The sequence below is a fragment of the Hemiscyllium ocellatum genome, chromosome 10 (assembly GCF_020745735.1).
Source record: "Hemiscyllium ocellatum isolate sHemOce1 chromosome 10, sHemOce1.pat.X.cur, whole genome shotgun sequence".
Lineage (NCBI taxonomy): Eukaryota > Metazoa > Chordata > Chondrichthyes > Orectolobiformes > Hemiscylliidae > Hemiscyllium > Hemiscyllium ocellatum.
The window spans coordinates 28,733,519-28,760,079 of NC_083410.1; the positions used below are offsets into that span (position 1 = coordinate 28,733,519).

The window sequence follows — 26,561 nt, forward strand, 5'->3', positions numbered from 1 at the left end:
AGGAAGGGAAAAGATGGAGTAAGAAACTTAAAACCTATGCCAGGGTGCTTTACAGAGATTGTGTCTTTTTTTTAAGTGATGATTTATGTATATCGATTTCTAATTGATGTGAATCATCATTCCATCCAGCAGTAAAAGTTATTGTTCACAACCATAGACTGACATAATATTATTAATTAGAGTGCTTTAATATTCTTTTTGATAAAATTTGCATGTTTATTTTCAGAGAAATATGTGACAATTTGCATCTTCAAACCATACCTGAAAATGCATTTCAAGGAATGAACAATGAATCTCTAACACTGTAAGTATAACTTATAACTAACTATAACTTACAGCTCTTAGACAAATCACTGTACTTTCTCCAAATTAATAGCAGCTATGTCCAACATCAAATGAGTGCTTGAGCAATCATATTTGAGATTTAGATCATATATAATGCAGCAAGTTTTCCAAAGTTGCATTCCTGGTGTAAAGCATCACTCACTGGAGTATAAATTAGGAATTTGAGCTTGGAGACCCTTTGATTTTCCACTGATCTGGCCCCACGTTACCTTTTGTAGGGAAGGTCAGCCAGATTAAGAGCCACGTAGGCACTTGAGTCATTATGCCTCTCTCAATTAAACAATATTACATGCAGCTTTGTGTTGTGTATGAGTAGAGTTACAAATCACACAACACCAAGTTATAATCCAACAGGTTTATTTGAAAACACTAGCTTTCGGAGCACTGCTCCTTCATCAGGTGGTTGTGGAGTATAACATTGTAAGACACAGAATGTTTAGCAAAATTTTACAGTGTGATGTAACTGAAATTATATATTGAAAAAGACCTGGATTGTTTGTTAAGTCTTTCATCTTTTAGAAAGGGCATGTAGGTTTCAGTTCATTCATATGTAAATCACAGAACTTCTTTTTAAATACATGAGCAATGGTCACTTAGGCAAGATACTAGAGTATGATCTGCTTTTATTGAACTAGACATAGCTAGAGGTCAGTTGATTCTTTCTTCCTTGGTACTGTAGGTGGTAAATGCACAAAAAGCTAGCATCCAATTTAGTAGATAATAAGGGAAGATACAGAGAATGTTGGCTTTTATTTCAATGGGAATGGAATATAAAAATAGGGAAGTCTTGCTAAAACTATACAAGGCACTACACAGAAAATGGAGAATGAGAAAAATTTCTGGCTATAAGAGCTGCTCCTTTGTTTGAGGTATTTTAGGTGTTGGAGGTGATTTCCTCGAATTCCAGGAGCAGCAATTACTGGTTTATATGCTGTTGCATTGTTTTGGAACTTTGGGAAAAAAAGTCAAAACAACAGCTGTTTTAAAAGGGAGAACAGACAAAGGAAGCACATGATGAGAACAGTGCAGGAGAGAGAGAAAAAGAGACAGAACATGCACAGCTACTACCTTTGCTGTTTTTGAATTCATCTGTCGCTGGATATCGGAGTGCATCTGGGAAAAATAACAAACAGTGAAATTCACAACTAATCTTGGAGGAACCGGTTTGGGCGAAGTTCACAACACAGAATCAGACAAGTTAATTGTTGTTTTAAGTCTGTCCAAGAGAAAGGCTGTATTAGTGAGTACAGTGGGTTCTTTCTTGATTATATGTTTTTGGAGATAAGTCTCTTGATTAAACCTACAATATAAGCCATAGCTATTAAGTTAACCTGGTTCAGTGTTTGTAAAGGAATAAGATGGTGTTATTTTCTGGGTCTGTAGATTGTGAAGGAGCAAAAATGGCCTTTGCAGTGATATGTACTTCTTGTCAGATGTGGGAGTTTAAAGAGAGTTTAAGGGTTACTGTTGGATGCGAATCTTTTCAGATCGAGTGGATCGGTTGGAGAGACAGATAGAAGCGATGAGGAATTTGAAACAGCAAATGTGACGGCAATTATAGGAAGGGGGGAAGTCTCAGATACAGTCACATAGATGGGTTCACTCCAAGAAGGGTAAGAGAGGTAGGCACCTAGGGCAGGAGTCTTCTGTGGATATACCCATTTCAAACAGGTATGCTGTTTTAGAAAATGTAGAGGGTGATGGATTCTCAGGGGAACATAGCACAAACAGCCAAGTTTCTGGTTTTGAGACTGGCTCTAATGCAACGAGGGGTACATCGGCTTCCAAGAGATCAATTGTGTTAGGGGATTCTGTAGTCGGAGGCACAGACAGATGTTTCTGTGGCCAGCAGAGAAAAAGCAGAATGGTCTTTTTTTCCCTGGTGCCAGGATCAAGGATGTCTCAGAGAGGGTGTAGAATGTTCTCCGGGGGGAGAGGGGCCAGCAAGAGGTCATTGTCCACATTGGAACCAACAAAATAGGAAGGAAAAGGTTGAGATTCTGAAGGGAGATTACAGAGAGTTAGGCAGAAATTTAAAAAGGAGGTCCTCAAGGGTAGTAATATCTGGATTACTCCCAGTGCTACAAGCTAGTGAGGGCAGGAATAGCAGGATAGAGCAGAGGAATGCATGGCTGAGGAGCTGGTGTATGGGAGAAGGATTCACATTTTTGGATCATTGGAATCTCTTTTGGGCAGAAGTGACCTGTACAAGAAGGATTGTACCTAAATTGGAAGGGGACTAATATACTGGCAGGGAAACTTGCTAGAATTGCTTGGGAGGATTTAAACTAGTAAGGTGGGGGGGGGGGGGAACGCAGTGTGATAGTGAGGAGAGAGATCAATCTGAGACTGGGACAGTTGAGAACAGAAGTGAGTCAAACAGTCAGGGCACGCAGGGACAAGGTAGGACTCATAAATTAAACTGCATTTATTTCAATGCAAGGGGCCTAACAGGGAAGGCATGGTGGCAACAGGCGGCATGGTGGCACAGTGGTTAGCACTGCTGCCTCACAGCGCCAGAGACCCGGGTTCAATTCCCGCCTCAGGCAACTGTCTGTGTGGAGTTTGCACATTCTCCCAATGTCTGCGTGGGTTTCCTCCGGGTGCTCCGGTTTCCTCCCACAGTCCAAAGATGTGCAGGTTAGGTGAATTGGTCATGCTAAATTGCCTGTAGTGTTAGGTGAAGGGGTAAATGTGGAGGATTGGGTCTGGGTGGGGGGTCGGTGTAGACTTGTTGGGCCGAAGGACTTGTTTCCACACTGTAAGAAATCTACACTCAGGGCATGGTTAGGAACATTGGACCAGGATATATAACAATCACAGAAACATAGCTCAGGTATGGGCAAGACTGGCAGCTTAATGTTCCAGGATACAAATGCTACAGGAAGGATAGAAAGGGAAGCAAGAGAGGAGGGGGAATGGCATTTTTGATAAGGGATCGCATTACAGCTTTGCTGAGGGAGGACATTCCTGAGAGGGAAATTGAGATACAAACTTGTAAGAAGATCAGTTATCTGTAAGAATAATAGGGTAGTTATGGTTGGGCATTTTAACTTTCCAAACATCGACTGGGACTGCCATAGTGTTAAGGGTTTAGATGGAGACGAATTTCTTAAGTGCGTACAAGACAATTTTCTGATTCAATCTGTGGATGTACCTACTTGACCTACTCTTGGGAAATAAGGCAGGGCAGGTAACTGAGGTGTCAGTGGGGTACACTTTGAGGCCAGCGACCATAATTCTGTTCGTTTTAAAATAGTGATGGAAAAGGATAGACCAGATCTAAAAGTTGAAGTTCTAAGTTGAAGAAAGGCCAATTTTGACAGTATTAGGCAAGAACTTTCGAAAGCTGATTGGAGGAAGATGTTCGCAGGTAAAGGGATGGCTGGAAAATGGGAAGCCTTCAGAAATGAGATAACAAGAATCCAGAGAAACTATATTCCTGTCAGGGTGAAAGGGAAGGATGGTAGGTACAGGGAATGCTGGATGACTAAAGAATTTGAGAGTTTGTTTAAGAAAAAGAAGAAAGTATATGTCAGGTATAGACAGGATAGATCGAGTGAAACCTTAGAAGAGTAGAAAGGAAGTAGGAGTATACTTAAGAGGGAAATCAGGAGGGCAAAAAGGGGACATGAGATAGCTTTGGCAAATAGAATTAAGGAGAATCCAAAGGGTTTTTACAAATATATTAAGGAGAAAAGGGTAACTAGGGAGAGAATAGGGCCCCTCAAAGATCAGCAAGGCGGCCTTTGTGTGGCGCCACAGAAAATGGGGGAGATACTAAATGAGTATTTTGCATCAGTATTTATTGTGGAAAAGGACATGGAAGATATAGATGGTGACATCTTGCAAAATGTCCAGATTACAGAGGAGGAAGTGCTGGATGTCTTGAAACGGTTAAAGGTGGATAAATCCCCAGGACCTGATCAGGTGTACCTGAGAACTCAGTGGGGAGATAGAGAAGTGATTGCTGGGCCTCTTGCTGAGATATTTGTATCATCGATAGTCACAGGTGAGGTGCCGGAAGACTGGCGGTTGGCAAACGTAGTGCCACTGTTTAAGATGGGCGGTAAAGACAAGCCAGGGAACTATAGACCGGTGAGCCTGACCTCAGTGGCGGGCAAGTTGTTGGAGGGTTTCCTGTGGGATAGGATGTACATGTATTTGGAAAGGCAAGGACTGATTCAGATAGTCAACATGGCTTTGTGCGTGGGAAATCATGTCTCACAAATTTGATTGAGTTTTTTGAAGAAGTAACAAAGAGGATTTATGAGGGCAGGGCAGTAGATGTGATCTATATGGACTTCAGTAAGGCGCTCGACAAGGTTCCCCATGGGAGACTGATTAGCAAGGTTAGATCTCACAGAATACAGGGACAACTAGCCATTTGGATATAGAACTGGCTCAAAGGTAGAAGACAGAGGGTGGTGGTGGAGGGTTGTTTTTCAGACTGGAGGCCTGTGGCCAGTGGAGTGCCACAAGGATCGGTGCTGGGTCCTCTACTTTTTGTCATTTACATAAATGATTTGGATGCGAGCATAAGAGGTACAGTTAGTAAGTTTGCAGATGACACCAAAATTGGAGGTGTAGTGGACAGCGAAGACGGTTACCTCAGATTAGAACAGGATCTTGACCAGATGGGCCAATGGGCTGAGAAGTGGCAAACGGAATTTAATTCAGATAAATGCAAGGTGCTGCATTTTGGGAAAGCAAATCTTAGCAGGCCTTATACACTTAATGATAAGGTCCTTGGGACTGTTGCTGAACAAAGAGACCTTGGAGTGCAGGTTGACAGCTCCTTGAAAGTGGAGTCACAGGTAGATAGGATAGTGAAGAAGGCGTTTGGTATGCTTTCCTTTATTAGTCAGAGTATTGAGTACAGGAGTTGGGAGGTCATGTTGCGGCTGTACAGGACATTGGTTAGGCCACTGTTGCAATATTGTGTGCAATTCTGGTCTCCTTCCTATTGGAAAGACGTTGTGAAACTTGAAAAGGTTCAGAAAAGTTTACAAGGATGTTGCCAGGGTTGGAGGATTTGAGCTACAGGGAGAGGCTGAACAGACTGGGGCTATTTTCCCTGGTGCGTCGGAGGCTGAGGGGTGACCTTATAGAGGTTTACAAAATTATGAGGGGCTTGGATAGGATAAATAGACAAAGTCTTTTCTCTGGGGTCGGGGAGTCCAAAACTAGAGGGCATAGGTTTAGGGTGAGAGGGAAAAGATATAAAAGAGACCTAAGGGGCAATTTGTTTATGCAGATTGGGTTGGGATATCTGGTCAGCATGGACGGATTGGACGAAAGGGTCTGTTTCCATGCTGTACATCTCTATGACTCTATGACTATATCTAGAATACTGTGAACTATTTTACTTCCTTTATCTAAGGAAGTAGTCAGAAAGGGTTCACTCAATTGATCCTGAGTATGGAATGATTTTCTCATCTGGAAAGGTTGAGTCGTTTGGGCCTGTACTCATTTGACTTTCAAAAAAAAAAGGATCTTATTGAAACATATGAGAAACATTCTTAGGTGGCTTAACAAGGTAGACACAGAGAGATTGTTTCCCTTGTTTGGGGCATCAGAGATTATAAGGAATTTCTTCAATCAGAGAGTAGCTAATATATGGAACTCTTTACTGCATAGGGTTGACATGTCTGGGTTGTTGACTGTATTCAAGTCTGAAATAGAAAGATTTTTAATCAGTAGGGAATCGGGGGTTATGGGAATAAGTCAAGAAAGTGCAATTGAGGATTATCAGGTCAGCCATGATCTCATTGAATGGCAGAGCAGACCCAATGGGCCAAATAGCCTTTTTCTGCTTCTCTAGCTTATAGCCTCATGGTTTAAAGAATCTGCAAGGTGGCCAAGATGCAGTCTTGAGATGCAACATTTGATTAGCTGGTCTTGAGGTCAAGAAGTCATGTTGGGAAAATATTTTCAGGATGCTTTAGGAATGATTGCCCCAAACTTGCTTAAATCTCTGATGACTAATTAAATTGTGTCCTTGCGCCTATTAATTAGGCAACATTCCATTTTACTGGGTAGCTCAGGAGTTTATCACCTCTTCTAACAGCAAACAATTGAACAGGTAAAGAAGTCAGTACCGAGGCTTGCTAACATTACTTACAGCCATACCCAACTTTCAATCCTTGCTTGCTGATTGAGGATGACGAAGTACATATCAAGAGACTTTCTGGTACACATCAAAATTGTAACATTTAATTTGGAAATTCTCTGAGAAAATTAATGCTGTGTAACAATTCTTTCTTGGAGATCTAAGTTAATACAAAATAGGGAGAGGATGGTCAAGAGACATTCCAGGAGTCCCCCTTAGTCTAAAGGAGCAAGGAGAAGAGATCTTGTGACAAGGTAGACCACTCCCAGCTGCTGGAAGTAAGCTGAAGACGGGGTGCAGATACATGGTAATTTGCTGCGTATTCCAAAACCTGGCAATCTTAAGAGACCAGTAGTTTTGTTTCAAGATGGACGAAGAGGAGGAATACTTGGAAGTCGACGGGGAGAACTACAGGGTTTTAAGTTGATGGCACACACTTGCCTTGCTCTGTTAAAAACATAATTTGAAAAGTACTAATTCCAATAAATATGTAATGACTAAGAAACCAAGGCTAATTATATAAGTTTGAGGGTGAGGCCAGAGTAAGGCAGATCCCATTTGAATAGATTTGGAATTTGGTTTAAAGTATGAAATCAGTACATAGTGTGTGAGAAGTTCTTTAAGTAAGGTTTCCTGCAAGAAACAAAGTGTGCTAAGTGGGGGATTTGGTAAAGGGAAGAGAGGAACTGCTTTTCTCTTCTATTCATTTTTCAGTATGCAGCAGAAAAAGTTAAATTAGGAACTGGTATTTATTAAAAATTATCAGCTGATTCTTACATTTTTAGTAAAGTATCAGTTTCATCAAATATCTTGGATAGTTTCTAGCTGATTGATTGGCACATTTCTGGTTTATAGTGATTTTCTTACATTGCTCTGTGTTCCTCTAGATGGCTGTGACAGCACTGACTGGGGTGGCAACCTCAGACCAGACTGGCAGGCTCAGGTGTCATGGCGTCCTTCGCTGATACCGCGACAAAAGGATTTTGATCTCTTGCAGTATCTTATCGAACATGCCGCATTAACTAAATAACCAACCCACCCAATGGCAACTCACTGGCCTGATTCTATTCACATCTTAACACATGCCATTCCTGGTACAACTCACCACTGCTGGAATATCATGAAAGTGACCAGCAGCCCTTGCCCTGCTGTCATCTTTTAAAGACCATTGTACACTTGGACAAGCACTGAGAGTCTGGACAAGAACTACCATGCGTGGTTCTTGATATTTGCTCCAGGCATAGCAGAGAAGGAAAGATTGGCACCTTGTTTTGCAGGCAGGAACTCAGATACCTGCCAGACAGGGTGGTGCAGAGGAGGAAGATCCTTTTGCCCCGGTACCAGCAAAGGAGGCCATGACACCTAACTCTGCCAGTTTGTCCAAGGTCAGTGCTGTCTCAGCCATCTAGAGGAATGCAAAGCAATGTAAAAAGGTCACTATAAATCAGAAATTTGAAAGAAGAGAAAAATTTGGAGTTACAATCACTAGGAAACCGGGCTAAACAAAACAAATGGAGCTGTGGGTTGAGAATTCAAGGGTCTTAAAGCAGTTGGAAAATTATGTAGTTGTTGTTAATTCTCTGAAGTTCAATAAAGTCTGGAAAGGATCCATCAAACTGGAAATCAGCAAACAAAACTCTTCTATTCAAGGAGGGAAGGCAGAAAATGGGAAAGTAAGGCAAGTTAGCTTGCAGATGATGTTAGAAATGATCATTAAGGGGTTTATGAGTGGTTATTTGGGAAAACTCAAAGCCATCAGGAAGAGTCAACATAGTTTCGTGAAAGGGAAATCATTTTTATCAATTTATTTTGAATTCTTTGAAGGAGTAAAGAATCACTACAGTGTGAAAAGAGGCCATTCAGCCCATCAAGTTTACACCATCCCTCCAAAGAGCAGCTCCCCGACCCTATTCCCATAATCCTACATTTAGCATGGCTAATCTACCTGGACTGTGGAAGGAAACCCACACAGAGATGATGAAAACTCCACATTGACAGGCACCCAAGGCTGGAATTTGAACTCAGGTCCCCTAGCACTGTGAGGCAGCAGGTCTAACCACAGAGCCACCATGTCACTCTGAGCAGCAGACACTGTTGATAAAAGGAAGCCTTTGATTTGCTGGACATGCATTTCCAAAAGGCATTTGACAAGGTGCCTATTGTGTTAAATAGCAGCTCATGGGTGTGGGCTACCACATTAGTGTGGATAGAGGTTTGGCTGGCTAGAAGAAAGAGAGAGCCGCCATAAGTTGGTTTTATTCAGATTGGAAAAATATGGCAAAGGTGTTCCCACAGGAGTCTGTACCAGGTGGTCAATTTTTTACAATTTATGATTGAGGGATTGAAGATACTAAATTTGAAGTTAACACAAAAATAGGTAGAAAATAAATTATCAATATGATATGCAGGCTATGAATAAGGTTGAGTGTGTAGGGCAAAAATCTGGCTTGTGGCGTATAATGTGAAAAAATGCAAAGTTGTTCATTTTAGCAGGAAGAATAAAAAAAACAGAATATTGCTTCTAGAGCAATTGCAAACTTCTGAGATGGAGAGGGATCCAGGTATTTGAATACATTTGTCACAAAATGTTGGCATGTAGGTCATTAAGAGGTCCAATGAATGCTATGCTTTATTATAAGAGAAATTGAACATAGAAGTAAGGAGGTTGGTCAAGAGACATTCCAGGAGTCCCCCTTGGTCTAAAGGAGCAAGGAGAAGAGGTCTTGTGACAAGGTAGACCACTCCCAGCTGCTGGAAGTAAGCTGAAGACGGGGTGCAGATACATAGTAATTTGCTGCAGGGTCTTGGAAAGACCAGACCTTGAATGCTGTACACAGTAATTCCAATGAGAATGATCGGATAGGTTGGGTATGCTTCCACTGGAGTTCAGAATAGGGTGGAGTGATTGACTGAAGCTTATAAGATCCTGAATGGTATTGGATATTTTAATTTTAATGGTGCCTTTATTTATCTTGTTACCTTTTGTTCTTAGAGGAGAAAGTGAGGTCTGCAGATGCTGGAGATCAGAGCTGAAAATGTGTTGCTGGAAAAGCGCAGCAGGTCAGGCAGCATCCAAGGAACAGGAGATTCGACGTTTCGGGCATAAGCCCTTCTTCAGGAAGAAGGACTTATGCCTGAAACGTCGATTCTCCTGCTCCTTGGATGCTGCCTGACCTGCTGCACTTTTCCAGCCACACATTTTCACCTTTTGTTCTTACCATGTCATGAACCATAACTCCACTTCTCTTCTCATTAGATTTTTGAACACATTTAAAGACTATATTTTGAGTGACTTGATGGTTCATTTTGGTTTTGCTTATTGTTAGTCTCCTGATAAATCATTCAGGATTGGTTATCTTCATATTTGTTTTGTATTATCAAAAGTAAGACACCCAATTTCCATGTTTGAATGAATTAATACATATCTACTAAATTGTGATCAGTCAGTTGCATCTAGACATTGCATTTTGCAATTTGATAGCTGAGACTGGACATAGAAATGGGATGCCTCATATATGATAGACAGGAAGTATGTCTGCACATAAAGATTTTATAGAGTTACTGAAAGAGACAAACAGAAAAGTCCAACTTGTGCCTAGAATTTCCATTATACAGTACTTGAAAGTGTCTTGATGCAAAATCTATATTTGCTTCGAACTTGGTCAAAGATAATAATTGGAAACAGAAATAAGTTACATGATCATAGGTAAGGGAAAGGGAGAAAATAATCCCATCCTGCCTCTAATGCTGTTTGTTGATGATTTATGAATTTTAAAAAATCAGATACAAATTGACTTGTTCACTGCCAAATCTTAAACCTAGAAATGTATGGAGTTGCAGAGGAAAAGACTTAGCTATCAGTATTATAAATCATATAGATTACAAGTCATGAAAGTTCAGTGTGATGTTGCTGTTGGTACAGAGATAAAATGTACATGCTGCCGGGGAGTAGGGTCTTCCTGGTGCCACAGTTGTTGACTGGAGGCATGACCAGGTTGAAACTTTGATATGACACATTCCCACCTCTGAGTAGGCTTGCTGGTGGTGGCTCATCAGAGGCAGTGGCTACCATTGCAGCGGAGGCATGCAAATAATTTGAACATCAAAGTGCCATATTGTATATTGGACATAATCCCAGGACAGGACCCCTGCTAAGTCCAAAGCCTGTCAAGTCCTAGGGGTGGACAGTGACCAATTAAAGACTGGCTGAAACTCAGTTAAAAGCAAAATATTGCAAATACTGGAAATCTGGAAGAAGAAAACAAAAGCTTGAGAAACTCAGCCAGTCAAGCAGCATGTGTGGAGAGAAAAAAAACTTAATGGTCTAAATTTGACCCTTTTTTGACTAAGCAATGGCTATGCCAGGTCTTGGCAGCATTTCTTGCTGTGTGGCCGAGAATGTTTTCTCACACCATCTTCAGCTCATTAATTTTCTACCCCGCCCAACTCAACATCTAGTTTCACCCCATCTTACATGCTTCACGCCCAGAACAATTTGCCACTCACTGGGTATGTCACAATTCACTGATATCCCTTGTGCCGAGCCATTTTTAAAAGCCTGTTGCGCACCTGGACCACTGCCAATTCAGAGCAGCTCTGCACAGCCCTTGACACAGGGAAATTTGGCTTCGTGGAGGCCCTTGAGGTGATGCCAGCATAGGACGTTGTCCTCCCAAAGAGCCAGCGGGAGGACATAATACCAGACTGTCACTCTGGTCTGAGGTGACCACCCAGGTTAAAGCGCTCTCAGGTGGCTGGAGGAATACTCAATGTCAGAAGAAGGTCCATCCACCAGAGTACGTTCCACCACCTTCTCTCCGATACCCCACACAAGTATATCCCTGCTAATGCACCCAGCTCCCACTGAGGCCCTTGCTGTATCAAAGTCGAGTAGCTTTTGTTTGTCATTTGTACCATATGCAGGTAGGCAATCCTTTATCCGAAATCCTGAAATCCGAAAAGCTCCAAAGTCCAAAGGTTTTTTTGTGAAGTTTTTTTCTCATTAACAAGGTTATTTGGGTGCGAACAGTTGACCCAAGTCTACACCCATTCAATACGTGTCACTCAGATGTGACATGTGGGGGCATGGCCCAGCACTGGCAGGTCTCAATTTTGTTTCAGCACCCGTTTTACTCACAGTAACTCTGTTCTGAGGAAAGATTTTTTAAAATTTCACCATCAAACTCCCACTTATTCTGAAATTCGAAAAATTCTGAATTTCGAGAACCAGCTGGTCCCGAGCGTTTCGGATAAAGGATTGAAAACTATACAACTGATATAGTAAAAAACAAGACAGATTTCCTCCAGGACCCAAGGTGCTACATGGACAGCACAAACTACACAATCATACAAAGGGCGGCATAAACAAAGAGAAGAACAAAGAAAATTTACAGCCCAAGAACAGGCCCTTTGGCCCTCCAAGCCTTAGCCAATCAAAATGTACTGTCTAAACCTGTCGGTCAATTCCGAAGCATCTGTATTCCTCTGCTCCCCACCTACTCATGCATCTATCTAGACGCATCTTAAATGAATTTACTGTGCCTGCCTCTACCACCTCTGTTGGCAACGTGTTCCAAACATCCACCACCCTCTGTGTGAAGTACTTGCCGCGTGTATCCCCCTTAAACTTTCCACCACTCACCTTGAAAGGGTGATCGCTCATTTGAATTCTTCACCCTGGGAAAAAGCATGTCTCTATCCACCCTGTCTATATCCTTCATGATTTTGTAAACCTCAATCAGGTCCCCCCTCAATCTCCTTTTTTCTAATGAAAATAAACCTAACCCACTCAACCTCTCTTCATTGCTAGCACCTTCCATACCAGGCAATATCCTCGTAAACCTTCTCGGCACCCTCCCCAAAGTGTCCACATCCTTTTGGTAATGTGGTGACCAGAACTGTACACAGTATTCTAAATGCGGCCAAACCAATGTCTTGTACAATTTTAACATGACTTGCCACCTATTATACTCAATACCCCGTCCAATGAAGGCAAGCATACTATATGCCTTCTTGACCAATCTATCCACCTGTGCAGCAATCTTCAGGGTACAATGGACCTGCACTCCCAGATCTCTCTGCCCATCAACTTTTCCCAAGGCTCTTCCATTCATTGTATAATTCACTCTAGAATTAGTCTTGCCTAAATGCATCACCTCACATTTGTCTGGATTGATAAATGTGAGGTGCTGCATTTTGGGAAAGCAAATCTTAGCAGGCCTTATACACTTAATGGTAAGGTCCTTGGGACTGTTGCTGAACAAAGAGACCTTGGAGTGCAGGTTCATAGCTCCTTGAAAGTGGAGTCGCAGGTAGATAGGATAGTGAAGAAGCCGTTTGGTGTGCTTTCTTTTATTGGTCAGAGTATTGAATACAGGAGTTGGGAGGTCATGTTGTAGCTGTACAGCACATTGGTTAGGCCACTGTTGGAATATTGCGTGCAATTCTGGTCTACTTCCTATCGGAAAGATGTTGTGAAACTTGAAAGACTTCAGAAAAGATTTACAAAGATGTTGCCAAGGTTGGAGGATTTGAGCCATAGGGAGAGGCTGAACAGGCTGGAGCTGTTTTCCCTGAAGCATCAGAGACTGAGGTGTGACCTTATAGAGGTTTACAAAATTATGAGGGGCTTGGATGGGGTAAATTAGCAAAGTCTTTTCCTTGGGGTCGGGGAGTCCAGAACCAGAGGGCGTAAGTTTAGGGTGAGAGGAGAAAGATATAAAAGAGACCTAAGGGGCAACCTTTTCACGCAGAGGGTGGTACGTGTATGGAATGAGCTGCCAGAGGAAGTGGTGAAGGCTGGTACAATTGCAACATTTGCGAGGCATTTGGATGGTTATATGAATAGGAAGGGTTTAGAGGGAAATGGGCCAGGTGCTGGCAGGTGGGACTAGATTGGGTTGGGATATCTGGTTGGCATGGATGGGTTGGACCGAAGGGTCTGTTTCCATGCTGTACATCTCTATGACTCTATGAAAACCATCTGCCACTTTTCCGTCCAGCTCTCCAGTCTATCTATATCCTCCTGTATTTTCTGACAGTCCCTTATGCTTTCTGCTACTCCATCAATCTTCGTGTCATCTTCAAACTTGCTGATCATACCAACAGTGCCCTCTTCCAGATCATTTAGGTATATTACAAACAACAGTGGCCCCAACATTGACCCCTGTGGAACACCACTGGTCACCTTTCTCCATTTTGAGAAACTCCCTTCAACTACTACTCTCTGTCTCCTGTTGCTCAACCAGTTCTTTATCCACCTAGCTAGAACACCCTGCACACCATGTGACTTCACTTTCTCCATTAGTCTACTATGGGGAACCTTATCAAACGCCTTACTAAAGTCCATGTATATGACATAAAGTGCATAAGAAGTGTAAAACACACAAATTAAGTGTAATAAAAGAATGATAACTAATAGACATTGTTCTAGCAGCAATACGAAGTTGTGCAAAGAATTTCAGACAGAAAAGAATTTCACTATTGCCTGCATCATGTTCCCTCACTCACTGTGACTCACTCCAACCCTGGAAACCACTAACCCTGCATGCTTTCTGCACCATCTACTCACTCACTCACAACCCTCAATTTTTTCATTTGTACTGTCTGCCTATCTTTCACTCTGTGAAGAAAGGTAAAGTAAAGTCACCATTGTCTTTACTAGACAATAGAGTTACTCTCCCATTTGTGAGAGAGAGAGAGAGAGAGAAATAGAGAGAGCAAGGGAGAGAGATATGAAGTGTGGTGGCTTAACCTGAGGCTCACTGTGCCTCAACTGAGGGGAAGGTTGAGAAGAAGAGTCCTTCATGGTAACCAGAGCCAGTGCAGGAGTTGAACTCACATGTTGATGTCACTCAGCATCACAAACCTGCTGTCCAGCCAACCAACTCCCTTCTTTGAGGAAATCAGCTCATAAGAGGTGAGAAGAGTCTCAAGGTGAGCGGTGTGCTACCTGTCATTTGGCTCCTCATTACTTATGAGGAGAAGATCATGACTCTGACCACCCCAAGCAGGGCCTGGAGTGATAGCGAGGCTGTCCTTGACTTACTGTTCTAAGAACCCCTGAGTGAAGGTCTGCTGACAACTGTGTCAAGCTTCCTAACTTTGTGTCTGTTCAGTGACAAGGCAAGGCACAACCTGGTATCTCCGACTGAGGGAAAAGTGCAAAAGACAAGTTGAGACAATACAAAGCAGGGTTGCTGTGAGCATCCAGCTCGGTTTAAAATATATAAGCACGATAACAGTGAGCAAAGAGCCAGAATTAATATGGATAAAAACTATGTGGATGAGCACTTGAAATGACATTACGTCCAAGATTAATGGCCTTGTGCTAGATTTTCACAGTACAGATTCAATGGTTCAAAGGGCCTCTTCTGTATTGTATGATTCTATGATTCTATTTCTTTAGATGCAGCCTGGCCCTGTCTATAAGCTGGTATATGTCCTTGAGGACATACATCATGTGTGGGAACCTACCTGATTCATGTTGTAGCATTATAATGATATTTGGTGATGGAGCCTGAGGTGCGACCATGATGCGGGGGGGGAAGGTGGTAGTGGTAGGAACAACGAAAGGGAAGATTTGTGATGGAGTGGAGGCTGGGGGGATTAAATAAGAAATGATGTCATAATGCAACAGAGAAAAAGAATGTTAATAGATAAATCATATGACCAATGTTGATTGCAATAAAACCCTATCTTATTCAATAATGTTCTTTCGGGAAGGAAATCTGTGTCTGCCATTCTTATCCAGTCTGACCTATATGTCATTCCAGATCCACAGCAATGTAGTTGATCCTTAACAGCCCTCAGGGCAATTAGGAATAGGGACTAAATGATAGAGAAGTGCCTATATCCCATGCTCAAACATGAGAAGAAAATGTATCTGAATAATTACCCAAGGAATACTAAAGGATCAAGATCTGTTCAATCTCCTGAGAAACTGTACTCCTAAAAGCCCAATCACTTACACTGATGTACGCCCCATGCAGTATCAATTACTCCTTCCAACATTTGCCCCCACAACAACTCTGAATATCTGAACACCTCCCAGACATCCAACCCCCACCCCCATCACGACCTAATCTATATTCCCCACAACCCGACATCCAACTCACTGATATTCTGACCCACCCTATCTTCCCACCCACTTAGCTGCCACCCCCCTTTATCCATTTCAGCTAATTACCTGTCACACTACCCCTCACCCATCTGCCATTCTTAACTCTCACTTACCTAACAGCCTAGACACTATGCTACCATCTATTTACTTTACACACTTACCTCCTCTCCATAGCTTTTAAAGCAGGCTTTAAATGGTGATTACTTACCGTGATATGACATCTGATGATGTTAAGATGGACCAAGGCTTCTGTGAAGACCTCACTCTGAAGCTACCTGCATGATTTGCAGCACTGCATCTATGAGAAAGCCCATCTTGAAAGTCAAACCCAAAAAAATTTGTAGCAAGGTAAGCACATAACCTTCTGTCTGATATGAGTTGGAAATAGGGAATTTGTCCTGGATCAGAAAATTTGGGTTGATATTCTTTGCTGTGTTTTGACAGTTTAGCCTATCTATATTAGTATTAAACAATGAGAAGGGTAGTCAAAGGAGGGTGTAGAAGAGTGGTGAGATAGACAGGCACATGACAGATGAAACTTAATCGAGAGAAGTGTGAAGTAATGCATTTTATTGGGAAGATTGAGGAAAGGAAATATTAACAAACTGATACAATTTTAAATAAGATGCAGGAACGGAAAGACCTGCAGGTGTATGTACACAGGTAACTGCAGGTGACAGGACAAATTGAGAAGGCAGACAGGCTCCTATATAATTAATGGCATTTGAAGACATGGTAATTATGCTAAACATTTATAATATTTTGGTTAGGCCCAGCTGAAAAATACCACACTTGGTCACCACACTTCAGGAAATATTGCGAGTGTGCAATAGAAATTAACTGGCTTTATACTAAGGATAAAAGGTTTCAGTTACTTGAAAAGACTGGAGAAATAGTGAAAGGTGAGGGAAAGTTTGATACAGGAAGTCAAAATCATGAATGGGTTTGAAAAAGTAAATAAAGAGAAATTGTTTCCAGTGGCAAAAGAGACAGTAACCAGAGGACTGACCCTTTGTAAGGGAGTTAGCGAAAGAACCAGAGCTGACATAAGGAAAAACATTTCATGCAACTAGTGTTAATGATGTGGGCTGTTTAAAAAGGAAGGTTGGTGAAAGCAGATCCAACAATAAAGGTGGTAAAGAGGAACTGGATTATATCTCAAGGTCAGATATTTACAGGGATATCAGGAATGAATGGAGGAGGTAACTCTTTCAAAGAGCAGGCAATAGCACAATAGGCTGAATGGCCTTCTTCTTCTACAGCTGAATTCTCCAAACTATGTAAAACATTGCCAAGCAGTTAGATTACGTGTGTTTTGTTTTTGTGTTTTCCTTGTTCAAAATAAAACAGGTTTTACCATGATGCACTTGTATAGTATGATCTGTGTGGAAAGTATGTAAGACAACACTTTTCACTATATCTCGGTACAGGTGACAATAATAATAAATTAAATAAAATTTTTTACTATGTTTCTGAAGCGCATTTTCTTTGTTTTTGATTCTAAAAGTAGAACCTGTAAAATATTTTTAAAATCAGCTATTAAAAAGAAAAGATTTTAAGCATCCTTAAGTATTTTTTGTTGAACATTGCCATGATGCTTATCTTGCATCCTTCCTGTTCTGTGAATTTTTCTGTGATATTCCAAGTATAGATAAAGGATTTTTTTTTTGACAGGAAAACAACCTTGCACCTTCAAGAAGAGCTTAGGAATTTGAACAAACAGACAACAAACAAGTGTTATTTCAGGATTTTCTATAAATTTGGATATCTGTGTACCTTGTGGATTTGTTCAAAGGCACTGGCTAGATTTGTATCCAGAACTCTCAAACCCATGAAAATTATGGTGCTGTTCTGCAGGTCAATAATGTTAAATGGATTGATATTATTTCAGTGACATACTTTTGACATTCTTGAAATTGGTCTGGGTTCCTATTCCATTTATCAAAATGATTATGCATCTCATCTTTATCAGGAAATCCCTTTTTAGAAAATAATCTGAGATGAAATAGCTGTCATACAATAATTATCATAGCATTTCATTTTACATGTTTCAATTTACTATGAAGTTATTAATAAGATAATTATCATGTATTGATTGCAACTGTCCATATCTTCTTCAGTAAAACAAGCAAGAGTATCAGACCTTTAAAGCCTTTCATTTCACTTAACGTATAATTCATGAAATAATGCATTCTTAAACCTTGTCGTTTCAGGAAACTATACAAAAATGGATTTGAAAATGTGCAAAGCCATGCATTCAACGCAACAAAGCTGGATAAACTGTACGTCATGATTACTGCTTGACTCTATTCAATATTGAACATGGATAGTTTTCTCATAGTCAGTGCCCTTTAAAAACAATTTAAACCAGAAACTGCTATAGTTATAATTTGTTTTGCACGTTCAGAATTCCACTTTGGCGTCTTTGAAGGACAGTACAGAAAAACAGAATGCTAAGCAGGTAGTTTGCAAGCCAGAAGATAAGTCCAAGGTTTTCAATCACAGATAACAAAAATGCAAATACAAGTGCAATACAATATCTCTCAAAGTTTGGAACTCGGGTTACACATTTTGTGAATGCATTTTACGATGAAAGCATCACATTTTAAGTCAAAGAATCAAAATTGTGAGTTTAAGGAATTTATTGATGACATGAGGAAATATATTTTTACAGCTTTATCAGTTGAAACAGTGCAGATAAACATATCCAATGACCTATTCAAATACATGCTTGGAGATGGTTGTTTCATGTTATTAGCTTGTGAGGAAAGTGCATTGAAACTTTGAGAACTTTTCAAATTAGAAATAACCCAGCCCATATAATTCTCTGTTCATAAAATGCTGCAAAATTATAAACCATGGGGCAAGGAGGGGTGAAGATTCATTTTGTGCAATGAGCTATAAAATTATGGAGATCCTATTTATAGATGCATCTATAATTTCATTTTAAAAAATCAACATTCTTTAGAACATAGGACATAGAACATAGAACAATACAGCGCAGAACAGGCCCTTTGGCCCTCGATGTTGCGCCAACCTGTGAACTATTCTCAGCTCATCCCCCTACACTATCCCATCATCATCCGTCTGCTTATCTAAGGATTGTTTAAATCTCCCTAATGTGGCTGAGTTAACTACATTGGCAGGTAGGACATTCCACGCCCTTACCACTCTCTGAGTAAAGAACCTGCCTCTGACATCTGTCTTAAATCTATCACCCCTCAATTTGTAGTTATGCCCCCTCATACAAGCTGACGTCATCATCCTAGGAAAAAGACTTTTGCTATCTACACTATCTAATCCTCTGATCATCTTGTATGTCTCTATCAAATTCCCCCTTAGCTTCTTCTTTCCAATGAGAACAGACCCAATCTCTCAGCCTTTTCTCATAAGACCTTCCCTCCAGACCAGGCAACATCCTCATAAATCTCCTCTGCACCTTTTCCAATACTTCCACATCCTTCCCGAAATATGGCGACCAGAACTGTACACAATATTCCAAGTGTGGCCGTACTAGCGTTTTGTATAGTTGCAGCATGATATTGCGGCTCCGGAACTCAATCCCTCTACCAATGAAACCTAACATACCTGCAGCCTTAACAGCACTATTCACCTGGGTGGCAACTTTCAGGGATCTATGCACATGGACTCCAAGATCCCTCTGCACACCCACACTGCCAAAAATCTTTCAATTGACCCAGTACTCTGCCTTCCTGTTATTCTTCCCAAAGTGCATCATCTCACAGCTGCATTGAACTCCATTTGCCACCTTTCAGCCCAGTTCTGCAGTTTATCCAAGTCCCCCTGCAACCTGTAACATTTTTCCAAACTGTCCACTACTCCACCGACTTTAATGTCATCTGCAAATTTACTAATCCATCCATCTATGCCTGCGTCTAAGTCATTTATAAAAATGACAAACATCCTTTTGTCCTTGTGGCACACCACTAGTAACCGGTCTCCAGGCTGAATATTTTCCACCACTCGCTGCCTTTTTTCAGAAAGCCAGTTTCTAATCCAAACTGCTGAATCACCCTCAATCCCATGCTTCTGCATTTTCTCCATGTGGAACCGCGGTGAAACACATTTCTAATTTTGCTACACCTCCAACACAGAGATGCTTGCATCTGAGAAATCAGAATCTAACAAAAATTTGCATTAATTATTAATTCAGAGAAATAGAGAAATACAGAAAATAGAAGTAAGTGTCCATTCCAATCTGCTCAGCCTTTCAATATGATCATGTAACTCAGTATCCTGGTCCTGCTTCCTCCTCATATTATTTGTTTCCTTTAGCCCTAACAACTATATCTAACTCCTTCTTGAAAACATTCATTGTTTGGCCTCAACTGCTTTCTCTGGCAAGAATTCCACAGGCTCAACACTCTCTGGGTGAAAAGAATTGTCCTCATCTGTGAGCCTTGATTCAGGACTTCCCATTAACATGTTGAAATTCCCCAAGACACAAACAGAAATATTAATAAAATACGATTTACTCTGAGGCACAGTACAATGTATTAGGCAAAGTAGGTTTAAGTGAGCATCTTAAAGAGAAGGGAGGTAGAGAATTGGAGATATTTAGGACAGGATTTCCAAATATATGGCCTCAGCAGCTAAGAGCATATCCGGAAATTCAAAACTATGGGCATTGTGTAGGATGCCAGGATTAGAGGAGCACAAGTGTTGTAGGTTGGAATATGTTACAGTGCTGGGGAAAGGTAGGGTTATAGAAAGATTTTAAAGCAAGGATGAGAAACTTAAAATTAAGTCAGATTATGGGTGAATGGCACTTGCAGTGAGTTAGGATACAGGCTCAGAGTTTTGGTTGAGCTGATTATATGGAGGATGGAAGGTCAATTCAGTTTGAGCTGTCGCTATTGTACTAGCCTTCTGTCAGCTGCTTAGAAGAAGCTTAGTCTAATGGCTGCTTTTGTCTGTTGAAGACAAAAAAACCTGCAGATGCTGGATTCCAAGGCAAGACAAGCAGGAGCCTGGAAGAACACAGCAAGCCAGGCAGCATCAAGAGGTAGCGAAGTCAATGTTTCGGATATAAGCCTTCTTCAGGAGTGGGGGTGCGTGTAAAGTATAAGGGAATCAGATTCATTCTTCCCATCAACCAACCAGATTGTACCCTCTACCTGTGTTTATCTACCCCCACCTCACTGCCCTGCCCCCCACCCTCTTTATCTGCAGATTCCACTAAACCCGCCCCCAGTCCTGAAGAAGAGTTATACCCAAAACGTTGACTTCTCAACCTCCTGATGCTGCCTGGCTTGCTTTGTTCTTCCAGCTTCCTGCCTGTCTACCTTTGTCTGTTGAAGGCATCAGGAAACTTCAAATACTTCCTCAGCTGGAGCCAAAATTTTCAGATATTCGGACTGTACATGTACTTTAAACTTCAAACTCCATCACCCCAGCACAGGGGGGGCCAGTATGAGACTGGATCGGCAAGCGCAACTCCTGGCTCAACAGCACAATATTGAAATAAATCATCCCTTGAAATCTCAGTGACTTTTTCCAGTAAATTATGAAAATAATCAACTTTTTGTGGAGTTGAAAGAGAAAGGCAGTGGTCAGTTTTCCTAAAGAAAAGGTTTCAAAACTTCTTCTGCATATAATTAATCCAGTCAGGTCATTCTGAAACTTTAGCCAAGCTACAGTGGGTCTTTTAGCTAAATTCTTTCTTGATTTATTATTTCAGCCTCACATCTGGAAACAATAATCACACACTCAAGATAACTAATGCCTTCGCGCTTGTATTTTCAAGAAATTATAATTTCAGAATTATTTTGCCTCTTCTCCAAAGATTATGCTGTGAAAAGATAATGCCCTTGCTGTCAATATATTTAAAGTATGTACTCCACATGTACATAATAAGTAGTTCTTATTCTTGTTATTTTCTGATAAGCAACTCAAGGGGTTATGACCCATTTTAAAACAGATGTTATAACAAAACAATCACAAGGGCAAATTCAAACTACCAAGTTATTATTAAGACTGGAATTAAGGAAATAATTTGATTTCAGGCAACAAAATGCTTTCTTTCATGTTAAAATTTGTTCCTTTCGACTATTCTGCTGCCTCAGTGACTGTCATGAGGTTTTTAGCTTTGCGTAGTCATTTGGAATCATAAACCAATTTTCCCAATTCCTAAATGACCCTCTCTCCCCCAGCTCAGGATTCTGAACTATACTGTAATTCTCTTCGAAAGTTCTTTCTTCTTTTGAAGCTGTACCTTCTGGTTGGACTCTCACAAACCTATAGATTTTTCTTAATGGCTAACTACCAAGAAATCAGGTTGAAAGGAGAGCTGCAGGGATCAATCCTGGAGTCTTATTGGGAAAGACACATAGTATGTTGTAGCCAAATTTGCTGATAGTACAAAAATGGGTAGGAAAGCAAATTGGGAGGAGAATTGAAAAAAATCTACAAAGGAATTACAGAACAGTTATGGAAATGGAAGGGGGCAAATGAATGATACTGTGGTAAATGTAAAGGATGGCCATGTTGGTGGGAAGGATAGTAAAGCAGAATATTTGTTAAATAAAGAGAGAGAAACTGCTGAATAGTATTGTGAAGTACTCCACAAGTCATGATATATATTTAATTGTATTACTCAGTTCCTGATATGGCTAATCTTTAGCTTTCTCTATAGTAGCCTTGGAATACAAAGATTCATTACTTTAACATCCATATCTTTAATAAACACAAAATTATTGATTATTATAAAACAATATTTATACCATGAAGATGCAGAGTAGTTTAATACAGGTAATTTGAACATAACCCCAAGCACAAACACATAACCCCATACCCATTCACACCAGGAAAAGAGGAAATACAAGATTCCTGCAGAGATTCTCTTTGAGACATAAATGTTTTTGGCCAATAATTCTTCGTTCTTGAAGGAAAAATGAAGATAAGGTATGAGCTATTCAATGATGAATGTTGACTTGACATGTGCAGACTATTTCCACCAACACAGGGATCTTTGTTCCTAGGATCTTTGCAAATGTAGCTTATTCAGGAAACACAGGATTCTTTTAACACACTTTGAGAGTACAATCAGGTTTCACAACTAGATTCACAACAAGGATTTTTCAACTAAATATCCAAAATTATTTCCAGTATTGCAAAACACTTTTCAAACCAACAAATATGAAATCCAGTCATTTAAACAGGCCTTTTGCCTGAAGTGAGTTCAGGCAACCAAGACCAGCAATTATGTAGAACCATATGGTTTCCAACACATTCCCTTTCTTTAAAAAAAAACGTTCCTTTCTGTCTTTTCATTAAGTTTGAAAAGAAGCAAATTCAGGTATCTCATTCTAACTCAAGTCCACAAATGTTATTAAATGTGAATCATCATGACACCCTCATGTGGCTTAATTGGGTACCTACCACAGCTAGTCAGATCACCAGACTCCATTGTCCAGCTTCCTGCAGGATTTCATAGAGTCTGGCAATGTAATATACAACCAGAATATTCGGATATCCATCCCACTTCCATTCAAGGTAGAACGTGTTTTTCAAGGGCTCCTGTTTTGATTTTCAGGAGCAACATTTTGGTTTTCAGAGATTTTTTTTCACTCTCACTAATTCCTTTATAAGGTGATAAGAGTTATGTAACAATATTTTTTGCATTTATGTTGATGTATGGAGCATTTGGACTCTCGCAGAAGCAGAATTAGAATAATTCATCAACATTTCAATAATAATCAAGTTTGAAACCATTCTTTGTTCTTTGCAGCCCATACTCTCTCTTTCCATTTTTGTAGCCTCCCTGTCTCTCCCAAATCCTATTGCAACTCTCCACTCTTATCCAAGCCCTTGTGGCCTTCCCATCTTTCCACCTTCACTGCAGCAATCACTAAACCCCCACCCCTTATGGTTCTCATAACTCCCACACCTCTTGCAGCCTCCCAGCACTCCCCAACCTTTTGTGTTAAAGTTTCTCACTTGCTTGAGCACAAAAAAAAACTGCATTTGGCAAGTTAAATTTAAAATTGATGTACTGCATGAAGTATATGATGTATGAATGTGTTAAGTCTTGAGGATTACACATGCCGAGTGATTTATGGAATTTCTTTGCTGCAGCACTCAATGCTTTAAATGATATATTAATTTATATTCTTTGTGTACAATTATTGATGTTATATTGTAGAAAAGATATGAATGCATTGGAGAGATTGCATAAAGAGTGCAGAAAATGTTTACTAGAATACTACCTGGACTGGAAGATTTGAGTTATAAGGAGAAGTTGGATAGGCTAGGACTTTTTTTCCCTGGAGCACAGGAGACTGTGGGGTGACCTTACAGAGGTCTTATAAAACCATGCGAGGCATAGAGAAGGTAGATAGCCAACAGCTTTTCCCCATGGTAGAGGAGTCTAAAACTAGAGGCCAGTAATATAAGGTGAGAGGGGAGAGATACAGAAGAGTCCAGAAGGGTAATTTCTCACATAGAGGTTGGTGAGTGTCTGGAATGGGCTGCCAGAGGTAGTGGTGCAGGCGAACGCAATGTTATCATTGAAGAAACATTTAGACAGGTACATAGGTGTGGAAGGATATGGACCAAACACAGGCAAATGGGACTCGTTTGTGAAAACTGGGTGGCAAGGAAAAATTGGGCGAAAGGCCTGTTTCCATGCTGTAAACCTCTATGACTCTCAGTAATTTACAAGGATGGCTCCAGGAATGAGAAATATGAGGACAGATTGAAGAAGCTGAGACTGTTCTCTGTGCACAGAAGGCTGAGACAGAAGTTGATAGAGGTTTTCAAATATTGAGTGGGCTGGATACAGTAGATAGGGCCACACTGTTCCTGCTTGTAAAAGAAAAAAGAACAAGAGAGCATAGATTTAAAATAATATGCAAATGAAGCAAGGGTGATGCTAAAAAAAAACAGTTTCAAACATCTAAAAGATAGGGTATGGAGTGCACAACCTGGACATCTGTTGGCAGGTTCAATTGTGGCATTCATGAGAGCATTGGTTGATTCTTTGGATAGAAATGGTGTGAAGGGATATGAAGAAAAGGCAGGAATTGGTGCACCTTCATGTGCCAAATAGCCTCCTTCTGTGGTAACAATTCCATGATTCTGTGAAGTTTATTCTTTATTTCTTTCAACATTTAACAAAACTTAATGTTTTTTATTGCAGGGAACTTAATGATAATAAAAATTTAAGGTCAATACACAATGATGCTTTTAGAGGAGCTATTGGACCAGGTGTATTGTGAGTAACAGCAACTTGTTTTCAATAATAGAACTATGTTTTTTCTCTGATGTGCTTGGGGATTTATAGATACTCAATAAATTGACATGGTATGTGAAGGGGGAAAGCAGTAGACACATTATGGTATGAGGAGCCATAGAGGATGGGTGGAGGCATTAGGTTGCAGGGGTTGTCATAACTGGGGTATGGGGAGTGCATGGGTATGAGAGGAAGTGAGCTACAGGAACACTTTTTTATAACTAATCTTTTTGGAACGGTAAGATAACCTTTTGGATAAGGTCCTAGATCACCTTTGCTGGAGGTAAAGGATTTGATTTGGAGAATAAGGCACATTTCAAGATTATGAAAAGGCTTGCTTGTGCATAAAATGTGTTTAAGCATTGGGATACCAAATTTTCCAAACAAATGTGTAGAGTAAAAGAAAAACAGTGTTAGCTACTTCAGAGACCAGGTCCATATTAAACCATCACAGGATTCGTGATGCATCGCTGATTTCCCAAACTACTATTTTCACAATGTTGATAGGCAGCTCTAATTGCTACATTGCAAATGGAGCAAATACTTGTCAACATAAATGAAATGTTCATTTTTATGAGTCTTTGAAAACTAAGTAAAATAATTGAATGAATATTTGTTTTATTGAGAGTGTTTTTTTTCACTATCATCAATAGACTGGTGACTTTATTTTCTGTATCGATAGTACCTGATTAATATCCATGTTGGATAGTAGGTGTGTTGGCATAGAAAGAGAAAGGGTAAGACAAAGGATACTTGATAGAGGATTTGAGTTGGAACTGAGTTTACTTAGGAACTATAAAGGGCCATGGGACATATTGAAAGCTTATGAAGTAGGAGGTGCCCTGAGAGACTGGTTAGATTGACATGGGGGAGTGAGTGGCCATAACGAATGAATATATGGACATAGGGTGGCATGTGGGTTATGAGGGATCATGGGACTTGAGTACAGGGGCACTAAATTGGTCTAGTGGACACAAGAGCCATGGAGAGTATGTACAGGAGAATTGAATTAGCTTTATTGTCACATATATTCATTTGAATACCGTAAAAAGTTTACAAGTCGCCACGTATGGCACCATCTTAGGTACAAAGGTACTTAGGTACAGATTCTTGTGCACAAATTCTTAGAGAAAAAAAAACAGAAAAATAAATAAATAAAATGTCCAGCGTTGCAGACCTTCAAAAATACAAAGTCGTAATAATAAATTAGAAACATAAGGAAATAAAAGTTCAGAATAACAGTCCTTCCATAATATAATTTAAAAAATGATATTTTAAAAAAGAAGCAAATTTAAGACAAAGTCCATTAAGTCCATTGGCTCAAGGACCCAAACCCCCTTCCCCACCACCCTCCCCCCCCCCGCAACCCCACTGGATTCCCAGCTGGACCTACCACAGTGCTGAAGGACATCCTAGAGAGTGACGAGGTGAGAGCAAGAGAGACAGATTTTTGTATCAATATTTTTAAATGTTGAACAAAGGGCCAGATCCCCGAAGCATGTTTTCTGTCTGGCATGCTTTGGGGATGGGGGATGGGAGTTGTCCAGCCTTAGTACAAAGCTAGCACCTCTTCTGCTCAAAATTTCTCAGTGCAGGCAGCCATTTTGAAAGGTCAGATTAATGGGGCAAGTATTTCTTTTGACTGTTCGCTCTAGACCCAGGAATGTAAATAGGCGCCTATCGCTCTCTGTGGCTGAAAACTAGAAGTAAATTCCAATGAATTGTGGTAA

General features: G+C 40.5%; 1 protein-coding gene across 1 annotated transcript in view; it reads left to right on the forward strand.

Moving 5' to 3' along the window:
- Positions 1-26,561, forward strand: part of LOC132819388 (lutropin-choriogonadotropic hormone receptor-like) — a 43,556-nt gene that overhangs the window by 8,890 nt on the left and 8,105 nt on the right. Inside the window, exons 3-5 of the mRNA XM_060830872.1 lie at positions 227-304; positions 17,792-17,860; positions 24,739-24,813. Coding sequence (XP_060686855.1) covers positions 227-304; positions 17,792-17,860; positions 24,739-24,813 — 222 coding nt within the window. The remainder of the gene's footprint in view (positions 1-226; positions 305-17,791; positions 17,861-24,738; positions 24,814-26,561) is intronic.